This window comes from Neoarius graeffei, chromosome 24, assembly GCF_027579695.1.
Source record: "Neoarius graeffei isolate fNeoGra1 chromosome 24, fNeoGra1.pri, whole genome shotgun sequence".
NCBI lineage: Eukaryota > Metazoa > Chordata > Actinopteri > Siluriformes > Ariidae > Neoarius > Neoarius graeffei.
In genome coordinates this window covers 59703584-59724338 of record NC_083592.1, presented here as the reverse complement: position 1 = coordinate 59724338, position 20755 = coordinate 59703584, and the positions used below count along the sequence as shown (strand labels likewise).

General features: G+C 48.7%; 1 protein-coding gene across 1 annotated transcript; it reads left to right on the top strand.

The window, feature by feature from the left end:
• The first annotated feature begins 1064 nt into the window (after nucleotides 1-1064).
• On the top strand, nucleotides 1065-20610 carry rnf215 (ring finger protein 215). Its single transcript, XM_060906836.1, has 10 exons — nucleotides 1065-1385; nucleotides 14523-14684; nucleotides 14936-15007; nucleotides 15152-15237; nucleotides 15325-15379; nucleotides 15473-15577; nucleotides 15817-15933; nucleotides 18522-18653; nucleotides 19812-19914; nucleotides 20245-20610. Exons 1-10 carry the CDS (start codon nucleotides 1134-1136, stop codon nucleotides 20256-20258), a joined length of 1098 nt encoding a protein of 365 aa, XP_060762819.1. The 5' UTR covers nucleotides 1065-1133; the 3' UTR covers nucleotides 20259-20610.
• The last annotated feature ends 145 nt before the right edge of the window (nucleotides 20611-20755 follow it).

The window sequence follows — 20755 nt, the reverse complement described above, 5'->3', positions numbered from 1 at the left end:
CTGGGTCAGTGTAATGTGGGTGGGAAAAGAGAGCAGCTGGACTGGCTTGAAGATTCTTGATTTCAAGTCACATTTCAAGAATCTTCAAGCAAGTCCAGCTGCTCTCTTTTCCCACCCACAGTCACAATGACCTGGATGACTGAGAATCTTCAGTGTAATGTGTCATCTCCCTTTTCGACAAAATAAAACAGGACGACATCTTACCTTAAAATACATTTATTGATATTAAATGTAGAGAATATCACTGTTTTATCATATATCCATGTGTTCATGGCTTGATTATTTTTTCTTATGGTAATAAATAACATTTCCATAATAAACTAAAAAAAAAACCCTCATCAATATTTTCACAAATTAAAGGATTTAGGGTTGTTTGGTTGTTTGTTGTCAGACAAAATTGACATCTCTGTCACAAAAGGTACAATTGATCTTGGTGCTTTTCTGAAATTTTATAAAATATTTTTTAGCTTTTTAGATGATGGGAAGAAGTTTCTATGAACATTTTTAAGGTAGAAAAAATACAGTCAAATCAAAACACATTAATTCCACAATACAAGATGAGAAATCAGATAAAGTGATAAAGTGATACAATAAAATGAATACATAATTAAAGTATTTGAAAAGGTGCTGTAGTAATACACACTACAATTAGTCACATTTTGTTTAGATACTGAATCTGTAGTGTTTGTCTTTTTTTTTAACAGTAATCTGGCCAATCATTGGGCAGGGGGGCGGGGCTTGTAGGAACACGGGCAGGGTGAAGAACGTAAACGCAGCAGTGTTTTCCGCCCAGCTGGACACTGTTACAGTGCTGCCACCTGGCGGCCGGAATTAAAAACTACAACCACATTTACACTGGGTAGTTTTTGGATTGTTTACGATAATTATATAAATATATGAATTATGTCAGTGTCAGGTATGGTTCATGTGACTCTAAGGGAAAGTAGAATTTATTTCAGAGATATCTGCTGATTTATTAAGCAGAAAACTGAAAGGTTTCACCGGCTGCAGTTCTCAGTCTGGCCGCCAGATGGAGAGAGAGAGAGAGAGAGAGAGAGAGTGAGTGGTGTTGAACAGAGAGTAAAAGGAAAACATTGCGGATCAGCTGATCGCGGTACCGGTACTGCGCGGTGATGGTGATGATGGTGATGGTGATGAGTGCGGGGTGTCGGTGCTGTGTGTCCCTGCTGTCGGTGCTGTTGGTGGTGGTGTGCGCGCGCGTGGGTCAGTGTGGGCGCGTGCACGGGGAACGGGTCGCGTTTGTGCGCGTGACAGTGCAGCAGGAACCCGGCAGCAGTGTGTTCCAGGGGCGCGTGCTGCAGGGACAACAACAACAACAACAACAAAGAGAGGAAGAGCACGAGCTGCGGGGGGACCTGCGACTGGTACACACACACACACACACACACTGCTCTCTCACACACACACACACACACACACACTGCTCTCACACACACACTGCTCTCACACACACACACACTGCTCTCACACACACACACTGCTCTCACACACACACTGCTCTCACACACACACACACACACACACTGCTCTCACACACACACACACACTGCTCTCTCACACACACACACACACACTGCTCTCACACACACACTGCTCTCACACACACACTGCTCTCACACACACACACACTGCTCTCACACACACACACTGCTCTCACACACACACTGCTCTCACACACACACACACACACACACTGCTCTCACACACACACACACACTGCTCTCACACACACACTGCTCTCACACACACACTGCTCTCACACACACACTGCTCTCACACACACACACACTGCTCTCACACACACACTGCTCTCACACACACACTGCTCTCACACACACACACACTGCTCTCACACACACTGCTCTCACACACACACTGCTCTCACACACACACTGCTCTCACACACACACTGCTCTCACACACACACACACTGCTCTCACACACACTGCTCTCACACACACACACTGCTCTCACACACACACACTGCTCACACTCACACACACTGCTCTCACACACACACACACTGCTCTCACACACACACACACTGCTCTCACACACACACTGCTCTCACACACACACTGCTCTCACACACACACACACTGCTCTCACACACACACACACTGCTCTCACACACACACTGCTCTCACACACACACACACTGCTCTCACACACACACTGCTCTCACACACACACACACTGCTCTCACACACACACTGCTCTCACACACACTGCTCTCACACACACTGCTCTCACACACACACACTGCTCTCACACACACACACTGCTCACACTCACACACACTGCTCTCACACACACACACTGCTCACACTCACACACACTGCTCACACACACTGCTCACACACACTGCTCTCACACACACACACACACACTGCTCTCACACACACACACACTGCTCTCACACACACACTGCTCTCACACACACACACTGCTCTCACACACACACACTGCTCTCACACACACACACACTGCTCTCACACACACACACACTGCTCTCACACACACACACACTGCTCTCACACACACACTGCTCTCACACACACACACACTGCTCTCACACACACACACACTGCTCTCACACACACACACACTGCTCTCACACACACACTGCTCTCACACACACACACACTGCTCTCACACACACACTGCTCTCACACACACACTGCTCTCACACACACACTGCTCTCACACACACACACACTGCTCTCACACACACACTGCTCTCACACACACACACTGCTCTCACACACACACACTGCTCTCACACACACACACACTTCTCACACACACACACACTGCTCTCACACACACACACACTGCTCACACACACACACACTGCTCTCACACACACACTGCTCTCACACACACACACTGCTCTCACACACACACACTGCTCTCACACACACACACTGCTCACACTCACACACACTGCTCTCACACACACACACTGCTCACACTCACACACACTGCTCACACACACTGCTCTCACACACACACACACACACTGCTCTCACACACACACTGCTCTCACACACACACACACTGCTCTCACACACACACTGCTCTCACACACACACACACTGCTCTCACACACACACTGCTCTCACACACACACTGCTCTCACACACACACACACTGCTCTCTCACACACACACACTGCTCTCACACACACACACTGCTCTCACACACACACTGCTCTCACACACACACACACTGCTCTCACACACACACACACTGCTCTCACACACACACACACTGCTCTCACACACACACACACTGCTCTCACACACACACTGCTCTCACACACACACTGCTCTCACACACACACACTGCTCTCACACACACACTGCTCTCACACACACACACACTGCTCTCACACACACTGCTCTCACACACACACACTGCTCTCACACACACACACTGCTCACACTCACACACACTGCTCTCACACACACACACACTGCTCTCACACACACACTGCTCTCACACACACACTGCTCTCACACACACACACACTGCTCTCACACACACACACACTGCTCTCACACACACACTGCTCTCACACACACACACACTGCTCTCACACACACACTGCTCTCACACACACACACACTGCTCTCACACACACACTGCTCTCACACACACACACTGCTCTCACACACACACTGCTCTCACACACACACACACTGCTCTCACACACACTGCTCTCACACACACTGCTCTCACACACACACACTGCTCACACTCACACACACTGCTCTCACACACACACACTGCTCACACTCACACACACTGCTCTCACACACACTGCTCTCACACACACACACTGCTCTCACACACACACACTGCTCACACTCACACACACTGCTCTCACACACACACACTGCTCACACTCACACACACTGCTCACACACACTGCTCACACACACTGCTCTCACACACACACACACACTGCTCTCACACACACACACACTGCTCTCACACACACACTGCTCTCACACACACACACTGCTCTCACACACACACTGCTCTCACACACACACACACTGCTCTCACACACACACACACTGCTCTCACACACACACACACTGCTCTCACACACACACTGCTCTCACACACACACACACTGCTCTCACACACACACACACTGCTCTCACACACACACACACTGCTCTCACACACACACACACTGCTCTCACACACACACTGCTCTCACACACACACACACTGCTCTCACACACACACACACTGCTCTCACACACACACACACTGCTCTCACACACACACACACTGCTCTCACACACACACACACTGCTCTCACACACACACTGCTCTCACACACACACACACTGCTCTCACACACACACTGCTCTCACACACACACACACACTGCTCTCACACACACACTGCTCTCACACACACTGCTCTCACACACACTGCTCTCACACACACTGCTCTCACACACACACACTGCTCTCACACACACACACTGCTCACACTCACACACACTGCTCTCACACACACACACTGCTCACACTCACACACACTGCTCACACACACTGCTCACACACACTGCTCTCACACACTGCTCTCACACACACACACACACACTGCTCTCACACACACACACACTGCTCTCACACACACACTGCTCTCACACACACACACTGCTCTCACACACACACACTGCTCTCACACACACACACACTGCTCTCACACACACACACACTGCTCTCACACACACACACACTGCTCTCACACACACACTGCTCTCACACACACACACACTGCTCTCACACACACACACACTGCTCTCACACACACACACACTGCTCTCACACACACACTGCTCTCACACACACACACACTGCTCTCACACACACACTGCTCTCACACACACACTGCTCTCACACACACACTGCTCTCACACACACACACACTGCTCTCACACACACACTGCTCTCACACACACACACTGCTCTCACACACACACACTGCTCTCACACACACACACACTTCTCACACACACACACACTGCTCTCACACACACACACACTGCTCACACACACACACACACTGCTCTCACACACACACTGCTCTCACACACACACACTGCTCTCACACACACACACTGCTCTCACACACACACACTGCTCACACTCACACACACTGCTCTCACACACACACACTGCTCACACTCACACACACTGCTCACACACACTGCTCTCACACACACACACACACACTGCTCTCACACACACACTGCTCTCACACACACACACACTGCTCTCACACACACACTGCTCTCACACACACACACACTGCTCTCACACACACACTGCTCTCACACACACACTGCTCTCACACACACACACACTGCTCTCTCACACACACACACTGCTCTCACACACACACACTGCTCTCACACACACACTGCTCTCACACACACACACACTGCTCTCACACACACACACACTGCTCTCACACACACACACACTGCTCTCACACACACACACACTGCTCTCACACACACACACACTGCTCTCACACACACACTGCTCTCACACACACACACTGCTCTCACACACACACACTGCTCTCACACACACACACTGCTCACACTCACACACACTGCTCTCACACACACACACTGCTCACACTCACACACACTGCTCACACACACTGCTCTCACACACACACACACACACACACACTGCTCACACTCACACACACACACACTGCTCACACACACTGCTCTCACACACACACACACTGCTCTCACACACACACACACACACTGCTCTCACACACACACACACTGCTCTCACACACACACTGCTCACACTCACACACACTGCTCACACACACTGCTCTCACACACACACACACACACACACACACACACTGCTCACACTCACACACACACAAACACACTGCTCACACACACTGCTCTCACACACACACACACTGCTCTCACACACACACACTGCTCTCACACACACACACACTGCTCTCACACACACACACACACACACACACTGCTCACACTCACACACACACACACTGCTCACACTCACACACACACACTGCTCACACTCACACACACACACACACTGCTCACACACACTGCTCTCACACACACACACACTGCTCACACTCACACACACTGCTCACACACACTGCTCTCACACACACACACACTGCTCTCACACACACACACACACTGCTCTCACACACACACACACTGCTCTCACACACACACTGCTCTCACACACACACACACTGCTCTCACACACACACACACTGCTCTCACACACACACACACTGCTCTCACACACACACACACTGCTCTCACACACACACACACTGCTCTCACACACACACACACTTCTCACACACACACACACTGCTCTCACACACACACACACTGCTCTCACACACACACACACTGCTCTCACACACACACTGCTCTCACACACACACACTGCTCTCACACACACACTGCTCTCACACACACACACTGCTCTCACACACACACACTGCTCACACTCACACACACTGCTCTCACACACACACACTGCTCACACTCACACACACTGCTCACACACACTGCTCTCACACACACACACACTGCTCTCACACACACACACACTGCTCTCACACACACACACACTGCTCTCACACACACACTGCTCTCACACACACACACACTGCTCTCACACACACACTGCTCTCACACACACACACACTGCTCTCTCACACACACTGCTCTCACACACACACACACTGCTCTCACACACACACACACTGCTCTCACACACACACTGCTCTCACACACACACACACTGCTCTCACACACACACACTGCTCTCACACACACACTGCTCTCACACACACACACACTGCTCTCACACACACACACACTGCTCTCACACACACACACACTGCTCTCACACACACACACTGCTCTCACACACACACACACTGCTCTCACACACACACTGCTCTCACACACACACACACACACACTGCTCTCACACACACACTGCTCTCACACACACACTGCTCTCACACACACACACTGCTCTCACACACACACTGCTCTCACACACACTGCTCTCACACACACTGCTCTCACACACACACACTGCTCTCACACACACACACTGCTCACACTCACACACACTGCTCTCACACACACACACACTGCTCTCACACACACACTGCTCTCACACACACACACACTGCTCTCACACACACACTGCTCTCACACACACACTGCTCTCACACACACACTGCTCTCACACACACACTGCTCTCACTCACACACACACTGCTCTCACTCACACACACACTGCTCTCACTCACACACACACTGCTCTCACACACACACACACTGCTCTCACACACACACACTGCTCTCACACACACACACTGCTCTCACACACACACACTGCTCTCACACACACTGCTCTCACACACACTGCTCTCACACACACACACTGCTCTCACACACACACACTGCTCACACTCACACACACTGCTCTCACACACACACACTGCTCACACTCACACACACTGCTCACACACACTGCTCTCACACACACACACACACTGCTCTCACACACACACACACTGCTCTCACACACACACTGCTCTCACACACACACACTGCTCTCACACACACACACACACTGCTCTCACACACACACTGCTCTCACACACACACACACTGCTCTCACACACACACACACTGCTCTCACACACACACACACTGCTCTCACACACACACACACTGCTCTCACACACACACACACTGCTCTCACACACACACACACTGCTCTCACACACACACACACTGCTCTCACACACACACTGCTCTCACACACACACACTGCTCTCACACACACACACTGCTCACACTCACACACACTGCTCTCACACACACACACTGCTCACACTCACACACACTGCTCACACACACTGCTCTCACACACACACTGCTCACACTCACACACACACACACTGCTCACACACACTGCTCTCACACACACACACTGCTCTCACACACACACACACTGCTCTCACACACACACACACTGCTCTCACACACACACTGCTCACACTCACACACACTGCTCACACACACTGCTCTCACACACACACACACACACACACTGCTCACACTCACACACACACACACACTGCTCACACACACTGCTCTCACACACACACACACTGCTCTCACACACACACACTGCTCTCACACACACACACACTGCTCTCACACACACACACACTGCTCTCACACACACACACACACTGCTCACACTCACACACACACTGCTCACACTCACACACACACACACACTGCTCACACACACTGCTCTCACACACACACACACTGCTCACACTCACACACACTGCTCACACACACTGCTCTCACACACACACACACTGCTCTCACACACACACTGCTCTCACACACACACACACTGCTCTCACACACACACTGCTCTCACACACACACTGCTCTCACACACACACTGCTCTCACACACACACACACTGCTCTCACACACACACTGCTCTCACACACACACTGCTCTCACACACACACACACTGCTCTCACACACACACACTGCTCTCACACACACACACTGCTCTCACACACACACTGCTCTCACACACACACACTGCTCTCACACACACTGCTCTCACACACACACACTGCTCTCACACACACACACTGCTCTCACACACACACACTGCTCACACTCACACACACTGCTCTCACACACACACACTGCTCACACTCACACACACTGCTCACACACACTGCTCTCACACACACACACACTGCTCACACTCACACACACTGCTCACACACACTGCTCTCACACACACACACACTGCTCTCACACACACACTGCTCTCACACACACACACACTGCTCTCACACACACACTGCTCTCACACACACACTGCTCTCACACACACACACACTGCTCTCACACACACACTGCTCTCACACACACACACACTGCTCTCACACACACACTGCTCTCACACACACACACACTGCTCTCACACACACACTGCTCTCACACACACACACTGCTCTCACACACACACTGCTCTCACACACACACACTGCTCTCACACACACTGCTCTCACACACACTGCTCTCACACACACTGCTCTCACACACACACACTGCTCTCACACACACACACTGCTCACACTCACACACACTGCTCTCACACACACACACTGCTCACACTCACACACACTGCTCACACACACTGCTCTCACACACACACACACACACACTGCTCTCACACACACACACACTGCTCTCACACACACACTGCTCTCACACACACACTGCTCTCACACACACACTGCTCTCACACACACACACACTGCTCTCACACACACACTGCTCTCACACACACACTGCTCTCACACACACACACACTGCTCTCACACACACACACACTGCTCTCACACACACACACACTGCTCTCACACACACACACACTGCTCTCACACACACACACACTGCTCTCACACACACACTGCTCTCACACACACACACTGCTCTCACACACACACTGCTCTCACACACACACACACACACTGCTCTCACACACACTGCTCTCACACACACTGCTCTCACACACACACACTGCTCTCACACACACACACTGCTCACACTCACACACACTGCTCTCACACACACACACTGCTCACACTCACACACACTGCTCACACACACTGCTCTCACACACACACACACACACACACACTGCTCACACTCACACACACACACACTGCTCACACACACTGCTCTCACACACACACACACACTGCTCTCACACACACACACTGCTCTCACACACACACACTGCTCACACTCACACACACTGCTCACACACACTGCTCTCACACACACACACACACACACACACACTGCTCTCACACACACACACACACACACACTGCTCACACTCACACACACACACACACTGCTCACACACACTGCTCTCACACACACACACACTGCTCTCACACACACACACACTGCTCTCACACACACACACACACACACACACTGCTCACACTCACACACACACACACTGCTCACACTCACACACACACACTGCTCACACTCACACACACACACACACTGCTCACACACACTGCTCTCACACACACACACACTGCTCACACTCACACACACTGCTCTCACACACACACACACACTGCTCTCACACACACTGCTCTCACACACACACTGCTCTCACACACACACTGCTCACACACACACACACTGCTCTCACACACACACACACACACTGCTCTCACACACACACACACTGCTCTCACACACACACACACTGCTCTCACACACACACTGCTCTCACACACACACTGCTCTCACACACACACACTGCTCTCACACACTGCTCACACTCACACACACTCACACTGCTCTCACACACACACACACTGCTCACACTCACACAAACACACACTGCTCACACTCACACACACACACACACACACTGCTCACACACACTGCTCTCTCACACACACACACTGCTCTCACACACACACACACTGCTCACACTCACACACACACACACACTGCTCACACACACTGCTCTCACACACACACACACACTGCTCTCACACACACACACACTGCTCTCACACACACACACACACACTGCTCTCACACACACACTGCTCACACTCACACACACTGCTCTCACACACACACATTGCTCACACTCACACACACTGCTCACACACACTGCTCTCACACACACACACACACACTGCTCACACTCACACACACACACACTGCTCACACACACTGCTCTCACACACACACACACACTGCTCACACACACTGCTCTCACACACACACACACTGCTCTCACACACACACACTGCTCACACTCACACACACTGCTCACACACACTGCTCTCACACACACACACACACACACACTGCTCACACTCACACACACACACACACACACTGCTCACACACACTGCTCTCACACACACACACACTGCTCTCACACACACACACTGCTCACACTCACACACACTGCTCTCACACACACACACTGCTCACACTCACACACACTGCTCTCACACACACACACTGCTCACACTCACACACACTGCTCACACACACTGCTCTCACACACACACACACACTGCTCACACTCACACACACACACACTGCTCACACACACTGCTCTCACACACACTGCTCTCACACACACACACACACTGCTCTCACACACACACACACTGCTCACACTCACACACACACACTGCTCACACTCACACACACTGCTCTCACACACACACACTGCTCTCACACACACTGCACACACACACACACGCTGCTCACACACACACTGCACACACACACACACACTGCTCTCACACACACTGCACACACACACACGCTGCTCACACACACACGCTGCTCACACACACTGCACACACACACACACACTGCTCTCACACACACTGCACACACACACACACACACTGCTCTCACACACACTGCACACACACACACGCTGCTCACACACACACGCTGCTCACACACACACTGCACACACACACTGCTCTCACACACACTGCACACACACACACACACACGCTGCTCTCACACACACTGCACACACACACACACACTGCTCTCACACACACTGCACACACACACACACACACTGCACACACACACTGCACACACACACGCTGCTCACACACACACGCTGCTCACACACACACTGCACACACACACTGCTCTCACACACACTGCACACACACACACACACACACGCTGCACACACACACGCTGCTCACACACACGCTGCACACACACACGCTGCTCACACACACACACACTGCTCTCACACACACTGCACACACACACACACACACACTGCTCTCACACACACTGCACACACACACACGCTGCTCACACACACACTGCACACACACACTGCTCTCACACACACTGCACACACACACACTGCACACGCACACACACACTGCTCTCACACACACTGCACACACACACACTGCACACACACACTGCTCTCACACACACTGCACACACACACACACACACACACACACACACACACACACACACACGCTGCTCTCACACACACTGCACACACACACACTGCACACACACACACACACACTGCTCTCACACACACTGCACACACACACACACACACACACACTGCTCTCACACACACTGCACACACACACACGCTGCTCACACACACACTGCACACACACACACTGCTCTCACACACACTGCACACACACACACACACACACACACACGCTGCTCTCACACACACTGCACACACACACACACACACTGCTCTCACACACACTGCACACACACACACACACACACTGCTCTCACACACACTGCACACACACACACGCTGCTCACACACACACGCTGCTCACACACACACTGCACACACACACACTGCACACACACACTGCTCTCACACACACTGCACACACACACTGCACACACACACACGCTGCTCACACACACACTGCACACACACACACGCTGCTCACACACACGCTGCTCACACACACACGCTGCTCACACACACACTGCACACACACACTGCTCTCACACACACTGCACACACACACACACACACACACACACACACGCTGCTCACACACACACACAGCTCTCACACACACTGCACACACACACACACTGCTCTCACACACACTGCACACACACACACACGCTGCTCACACACACACGCTGCTCACACACACACTGCACACACACACACTGCACACACACACACTGCACACACACACTGCTCTCACACACACGCTGCACACACACACGCTGCTCACACACACGCTGCTCACACTCACACACACACTGCTCTCACACACACTGCACACACACACACGCTGCTCACACTCACACACACACTGCTCTCACACACACTGCACACACACACACGCTGCTCACACACACGCTGCTCACACACACTGCTCACACTCACACACACACTGCTCTCACACACACTGCACACACACACACGCTGCTCACACACACTGCTCACACTCACACACACAAACACACACACTGCTCTCACAGACATGCTGCTCTCACACACACGCTGCTCACACACACACGCACACTGCTCACACACTCACACTGCTCACACACACTGCTCTCACACACACGCACACTGCTCACACACTCACACTGCTCACACACACACACTGCTCTCACACACACGCACACTGCTCACACACTCACACTGCTCACACACACACACTGCTCTCACACACACGCACACTGCTCACACACTCACACTGCTCACACACACACTGCTCACACACTCACACTGCTCACACACACACGCACACTGCTCACACACTCACACTGCTCACACACACACTGCTCACACACTCACACTGCTCACACACACACTGCTCTCACACACATGCACACTGCTCACACACTCACACTGCTCACACACTCACACTGCTCACACACTCACACTGCTCACACACTCACACTGCTCTCACACACACTGCTCACACACACACGCACACTGCTCACACACTCACACTGCTCACACACGCACACTGCTCACACACGCACACTGCTCACACACTCACACTGCTCACACACACACTGCTCACACACTCACACTGCTCACACACTCACACTGCTCTCACACACATGCACACTGCTCACACACTCACACTGCTCACACACTCACACTGCTCTCACACACACTGCTCACACACACAGTTTTGGCATTGCAGTTTTTGTGTGACGTCACCATCGATGTGGCGGTCTTATAACGTCACATAGCTGTCATGTGACACTCCTCACACCTCTGCAGGACTTTGTGTGTGTGTGTGAGGAGCCTTGCTGAGGGGCTCCCACTTCCACTGCTCCAACATCAAAGGTCATGTGACCTCAGTGGGTTTAGTGACGTCATAAACATGCACGTGCTTAGAGCAAACGAAATGTACTGTTTGGCTTCTCCAAGTTTAAAAATAATAAAGGAGGCGCGTGCATTATCATACACGTTTCATAACTAATCTGAGTGCGGAGTCTGACACACGGGATTAATGTTTATTACATTTAAACCTAAAGTCATGCTGCGTTAAACAAACAACATTTGGTCCCTTTAAAGTAAAATAAAGTCAAATAACACACTGTTTTTTCCTCTTTATTTAACCTGTTTTCATAAAAAGGTACATATTGTTTCTTTGAGAGAGACACGCCCACACATTCACCTGTAAACAAATACACTAACATTTATTATTATTATTATTATTATTATTATTATTATGCTCACTGTGCAAAAATGTAAGAAAGTAATCCTAACTTCAGATTTGTGACCTCATTTCCTGTTCTCAGATTAAAGACGAGAGTGAAGGCGTGAGGAGCGTCAATCAGAGAGATGATGGTGATGAAGGTCAAAGGTCAAAGCCGTGGATAGGTGTGGTTCCTGTCCAAATGGAGGAGGGCCGCGTCTCAAACGGCAACCAGGAGTCATTCGCTTCTACCGTAGTCAACAAGGTGAGAGAAACACGCGCACACACACACACACACACACACACACACACACTCTACACTGGGATTTATAGGGTCTATTTTTGTCCTGTTATTGTTTCTTTCTTTTTTTTTTTTACCTTATTTGTTGTTTTAGAATTTTTTTAAAGTAATTTTAATTAATGTCCATTTAGATATTTCATGTAAAACACTTTATCTATTTAATATCTAAATTATTATTATTGTTGTTGTTATTATTATTATTATGGTGTGTGCAGATGAAGAGGGCGTTGGTTTTGGGGGCATCGGCTCTCATCATCCTCGTGTTAAACCAGAACACACTGAGAGAGGTACACACTGTTTATAACACATCTATTACACCTATTCTCTCTCTCTCTCACACACACACACACACACACACACACACACACTAATGTATATGTATTGCACACTACAGTTAATACATAGGCTGATGGACTTCCTGTGCTTTACAGATGGACGTGTCTCAGGTTCTCTCTAAACCCATCATCATCATACAGAACTCGGAGAACGTCACTAAACTGTTTGGGGCTCTGCTCAGGTAACACACACACACACACACACACACACACACACACACACACACAGGTATAAATACATGTAAACGTGTCAATGTTTGATTTTGCAGAGGTCTTCATGCAACTGCAAGAATCACGTACAAAACATTTCTACAGAATAACCTGGTGAGCGGCAACACACACACACACACACACAGTTAGTACACTACACACACACACACACATTATATAAAGTGTGTGTATGTGTGTGTGTTACAGGGTGCGACTCTCACCCTGTGGTCAAGTTGTGGCCGCTCCAGGTGGGGGCGCTATGGGGAGTGGCAGGGCGTCGTCTGCACCGGAGAGACCAACTCACCTGTACAGGTACAACACCACCGTCCTGCTGCGTCCCAAACCACACACACTTCACTCCTAGGGCACGACTGTGGAACCTCAGGCCAGATGTTCAACCGGTTCTAGAATTCCCAGATCCTGGGTTCTGGACTTGAACACACAGAAACTTCTAGAAGTCCAGCTCAGTGTGTGTTAGTGTCTGTGCTGTGTGAGTCTGTGTTGTATCTTTAACTCTGTGTGTGTGTGTGTGTGTGTGTGTGTGGGGTCAGAAATACCTTCAGCAGTTGTGGAACACGGTGGTGTTAATCGCTCTGATCCTCTCCACTGGAGTGCTCCTTCACGCCCGCAGGCAGGACCACGACAACCAGCTCACCGAGCAGCTGCAGGTCAGACACACAGAGAACCTCAAATCAACCAGACGGGAGAACAGAAAACCCTGTGCTGTAGAACACAGAGTGTAACAGGTCCATGGGGAACGTTCCTGTGTTCAGAGTCGAGTTACACAGCTGCTGATGAGGGTTCTCTGATCTTCACCCTCACATTATTAACATCACTGCGTTTAGGGAGGAGGAGTTTTACAGCAGCATCAAGAGCACCGACATTATCACACACACGTAAAACTGAAACCAGTGAGGGATAGAAAACAGTTTCCACACTCAGTATTCAGCAGCTCATAGAAGAGCAGCTCATGCAGCACACACCAGGATTTTATATTTTACATCATGATATATTCTACAGTGGTGCTTGAAAGTTTGTGAACCCTTTAGAATTTTCTATATTTCTGCATAAATATGACCTAAAACATCATCAGATTTTTACACAAGTCCTAAAAGTAGATAAAGAGAACCCAGTTAAACAAATGAGACAAAAATATTATACTTGGTCATTTATTTATTGAAGAAAATGATCCAATATTACATATCTGTGAGTGGCAAAAGTATGGGAACCTTTGCTTTCAGTATCTGGTGTGACCCCCTTGTGCAGCAATAACTGCAACTAAACGTTTGCGGTAACTGTTGATCAGTCCTGCACACCGGCTTGGAGGAATTTTAGCCCGTTCCTCCGTACAGAACAGCTTCAACTCTGGGATGTTGGTGGGTTTCCTCACATGAACTGCTCGCTTCAGGTCCTTCCACAACATTTCCATTGGATTAAGGTCAGGACTTTGACTTGGCCATTCCAAAACATTCACTTTATTCTTCTTTAACCATTCTTTGGTAGAACGACTTGTGTGCTTAGGGTCGTTGTCTTGCTGCATGACCCACCTTCAAATCAAATCAAATCAAGTTTATTTGTACAGCGCTTTTAACAATAAACATTGTCGCAAAGCAGCTTTACAGAATTTGAACGACTTAAAACATGAGCTAATTTTATCCCTAATCTATCCCCAATGATGAAGCCTGTGGCGACGGTGGCAAGGAAAAACTCCCTCAGACGACACGAGGAAGAAACCTCGAGAGGAACCAGACTCAAAAGGGAACCCATCCTCATTTGGGCAACAACAGACAGCATGACTATAACATTAACAGTTTTAACAGGTATAACCCTCAACTGTCCTCATGGGGCCGTCCTTCACAGGAGTGGGGCGATAAAACTCCTTCTCTTGAGATTCAGTTCATGGACAGATGTCCTGACATTTTCCTTTAGAATTCGCTGGTATAATTCAGAATTCATTGTTCCATCAGTGATGGCAAGCCGTCCTGGCCCAGATGCAGCAAAACAGGCCCAAACCATGATACTACCACCACCATGTTTCACAGATGGGATAAGGTTCTTATGCTGGAATGCAGTGTTTTCCTTTCTCCAAACATAACGCTTCTCATTTAAACCAAAAAGTTCTATTTTGGTCTCATCTGTCCACAAAACATTTTTCCAATAGCCTTCTGGCTTGTTCACGTGATCTTTAGCAAACTGCAGACAAGCAGCAATGTTCTTTTTGGAGAGCAGTGGCTTTCTCCTTGCAACCCTGCCATGCACACCATTGTTGTTCAGTGTTCTCCTGATGGTGGACTCATGAACATTAACATTAGCCAGTGTGAGAGAGGCCTTCAGTTGCTTAGAAGTTACCCTGGGGTCCTTTGTGACCTCGCCGACTATTACACGCCTTGCTCTTGGAGTGATCTTTGTTGGTTGACCACTCCTGGGGAGGGTAACAATGGTCTTGAATTTCCTCCATTTGTACACAATCTGTCTGACTGTGGATTGGTGGAGTCCAAACTCTTTAGAGATGGTTTTGTAACCTTTTCCAGCCTGATGAGCATCAACAACGCTTTTTCTGAGGTCCTCAGAAATCTCCTTTGTTTGTGCCATGATACACTTCCACAAACATGTGTTGTGAAGATCAGACTTTGATAGATCCCTGTTCTTTAAATAAAACAGGGTGCCCACTCACACCTGATTGTCATCCCATTGATTGAAAACACCTGACTCTAATTTCACCTTCAAATTAACTGCTAATCCTAGAGGTTCACATACTTTTGCCACTCACAGATGTGTAATATTGGATCATTTTCTTCAATAAATAAATGACCAAGTATAATATTTTTGTCTCATTTGTTTAACTGGGTTCTCTTTATTTACTTTTAGGACTTGTGTGAAAATCTGATGATGTTTTAGGTCATATTTATGCAGAAATATAGAAAATTCTGGGGGTGTCATGGCTCAGGTGGATAAGGCGCCGTACCATAAATCCGGGGACCCGGGTTCGATTCCGACCCGAGGTCATTTCCCGATCCCTCCCCCGTCTCTCTCTCCCGCTCATTTCCTGTCTCTACACCGTCCTATCCAAGAAAAGGTGAAAAAAGCCCCCCCCCCCCCAAAAAAAAAAGTTTTAAATAAAAAAAAATATATATATATATATATATAAAATTCTAAAGGGTTCACAAACTTTCAAGCACCACCGTATATATGAGTGCTTGAACAGTCACACACAGGTTGTGAACTCATAGTGTGCATGTGTACGTGTGTGTGTCAGCTTCATCCCAAACAGGAACTGCTGAATAAACTTTCTGTGATAAAGACCCGGAAATACAGACAGAGAAAACACACCGAGCTGCCAGACACAGAGAACTGTGCTGTGTGTTTAGAGCAGTACACCACTAACCAAGTAACTAAACACACACACACATTCTCTCTTTTGTGTATTTCTGCCATTTCAGATCATGACCTTGTACCGCACAAATAACGCTACGTTCACACTGCAAGGCTTAATATGCTCAATTCCGATTTTTTTGTGAAATCCGATTTTTTTGTGAGGTCGTTCACATTAACAAATATATGCGACTTGTATGTGATCCTCAGTATGAACGAAAAGTGACCTAAAAGTGTTCCACATGCGCATTGCAGGATACGACGATGTCACATGCAGTGAGCATGGCCAGTGTTTACGGAAGTAAAACCGCCCGGTTGCGGTATGACTCATCCAATCTAGCTTGAATAGCTGCATCCCCCCAAATGGAAATCAGCTCCCTAACCTCTGCGTCCTTCCATTGAGAAGATTCAGAACCTTCACAGCCCGAAGCGTCCCTCGCATTGATGTCATGCGCAGGGGCGCAGATACGTTTTTTGAACTGGGGGGGACAAAGCTGCCAGCAAACCAACCCCAACCCCGATATGCCTGTCAAACTTGTTGTTAGTAACCATAGCAACCAAGCTCGAGCTCGCAACCTGTGCAGTCTGCGCAGCTCAACCAACCGAATATCAGTCTTTGTTTTGTTTTATGTGAGTTGTTGCAACTATGTATACACTGCTGTGCACCTCAATAAACCGAATGGTAATTAGTCTTTTGATTTTTCCGTGAGGTTTGCCTTATGCAAAGAAAGACAGCATAGACGTTTTTTCCTCCCTATAAGTGGGGGGGACCGAACGAGGTGAATTTAAATATGACTCGTCCCACCCTCTATCTGCGCCCGTGATTATGCGCCATGCTGTTGTAACTTTTTTTGAGAGACCCGCCGCCTACTTCAGCGCAGAATAGTGACGTTTGTGGCTTGTTGATGACGTGTAAGTCGGATGAATGCGACCTGGCGGTTCAGACTGGAGTCGCATATGAAAAGAGCGGATAGGAATCGGAATTAGGACCACATATCCAAACGGCCTGGGTCGGATTTGAAAAAATCGGATCTGTGTCGTTCATATTGTCAATAAAAGATCGGATACAGGTCACATATGGGCGAAAAGATCGGATTTGAGTCACTTCAGCCTGCAGTGTGAACGTAGCCTAAGTTTCAGTGAGGAAATCTGAACTTTCTGTGTGTGTGTGTAGTGTTTGAGGGTTCTTCCATGTCTACATGAGTTCCACAGAGACTGTGTGGACCCGTGGCTTCTCCTGCAGCAGACATGTCCTCTCTGTAAACGCTGTGTACTGGGTACGTCTGTCACTCACTCACACACACACACACACACACACAGGTGAAAACCTACTTTAGAATGTAATGAAAAGTTCAGATACAGGAACCTGGACTGATTTTAGTTCCTGCTCCAGAATCATTCTTGCAAACTGGGCGGAGCTTAGTAAACTAGGCCATCTTTGATTGGTCAGACTCGCTCAGACGTGTTTAGAACCGTGTTTGGTGTTCTGAGTTTCGAGCTCTAGTTTTCCTCCCTGATGATGTAAATTAATGTATAAATGTTTTATTAATGTGTTATAAATGTGTAAAATAGTCATAAAATAACTTCCTTTCTCTCCTTCATTTCAGGGAACCTCTGCTGAAGTTCTGAACTTCCGGTTCACACTGGAGTCTCTATCAGGTCAAACCATCTCAAGATGTCAATATCTAGGAACTGTACATGCAGCATCTCCATGGAAATGAACCCTGACCCTGAGAATCTGAAATACTTCCTGACTTTAGACTTTTTTTTAAAATCGTATGTGACTGTACAGTATGTGTGGAGAATGACATTTTACACACACTTCACAGAGAGAATTTCCATGCTCCTGTTTTACTCCTAATGATGTCATCAGTGTTTAGAGCTTTAACTCATTCATCTGTTTTGTTTTTATTTATAGTTATAACTATTTACAATGTGACTCAATAAAGCATAATTTTAAGCACAGTGCTAAACGTGACAGATGAATCTAAATTTATTTAATTATTAAATATTTTTAAACGCTTTGAACCGTGTGTGTTAATGCCCATCATTATATTGATGGTGGGATTTAAAAAAAAAAACAAGGAAAGAAAAACATGGATGAAAGAAAATATTTTA

Excerpts from the sequence above, each read along its gene's own strand:
- rnf215 (XM_060906836.1), top strand. The coding sequence starts at position 1,134 with ATGGTGATGATGGTGATGGTGATGAGTGCGGGGTGTCGGTGCTGTGTG. Across the intron at positions 15,008-15,151 it reads ACCAGAACACACTGAGAGAG|ATGGACGTGTCTCAGGTTCT; the intron begins GTACACACTGTT and ends TGTGCTTTACAG. Across the intron at positions 15,238-15,324 it reads CTGTTTGGGGCTCTGCTCAG|AGGTCTTCATGCAACTGCAA; the intron begins GTAACACACACA and ends TTGATTTTGCAG.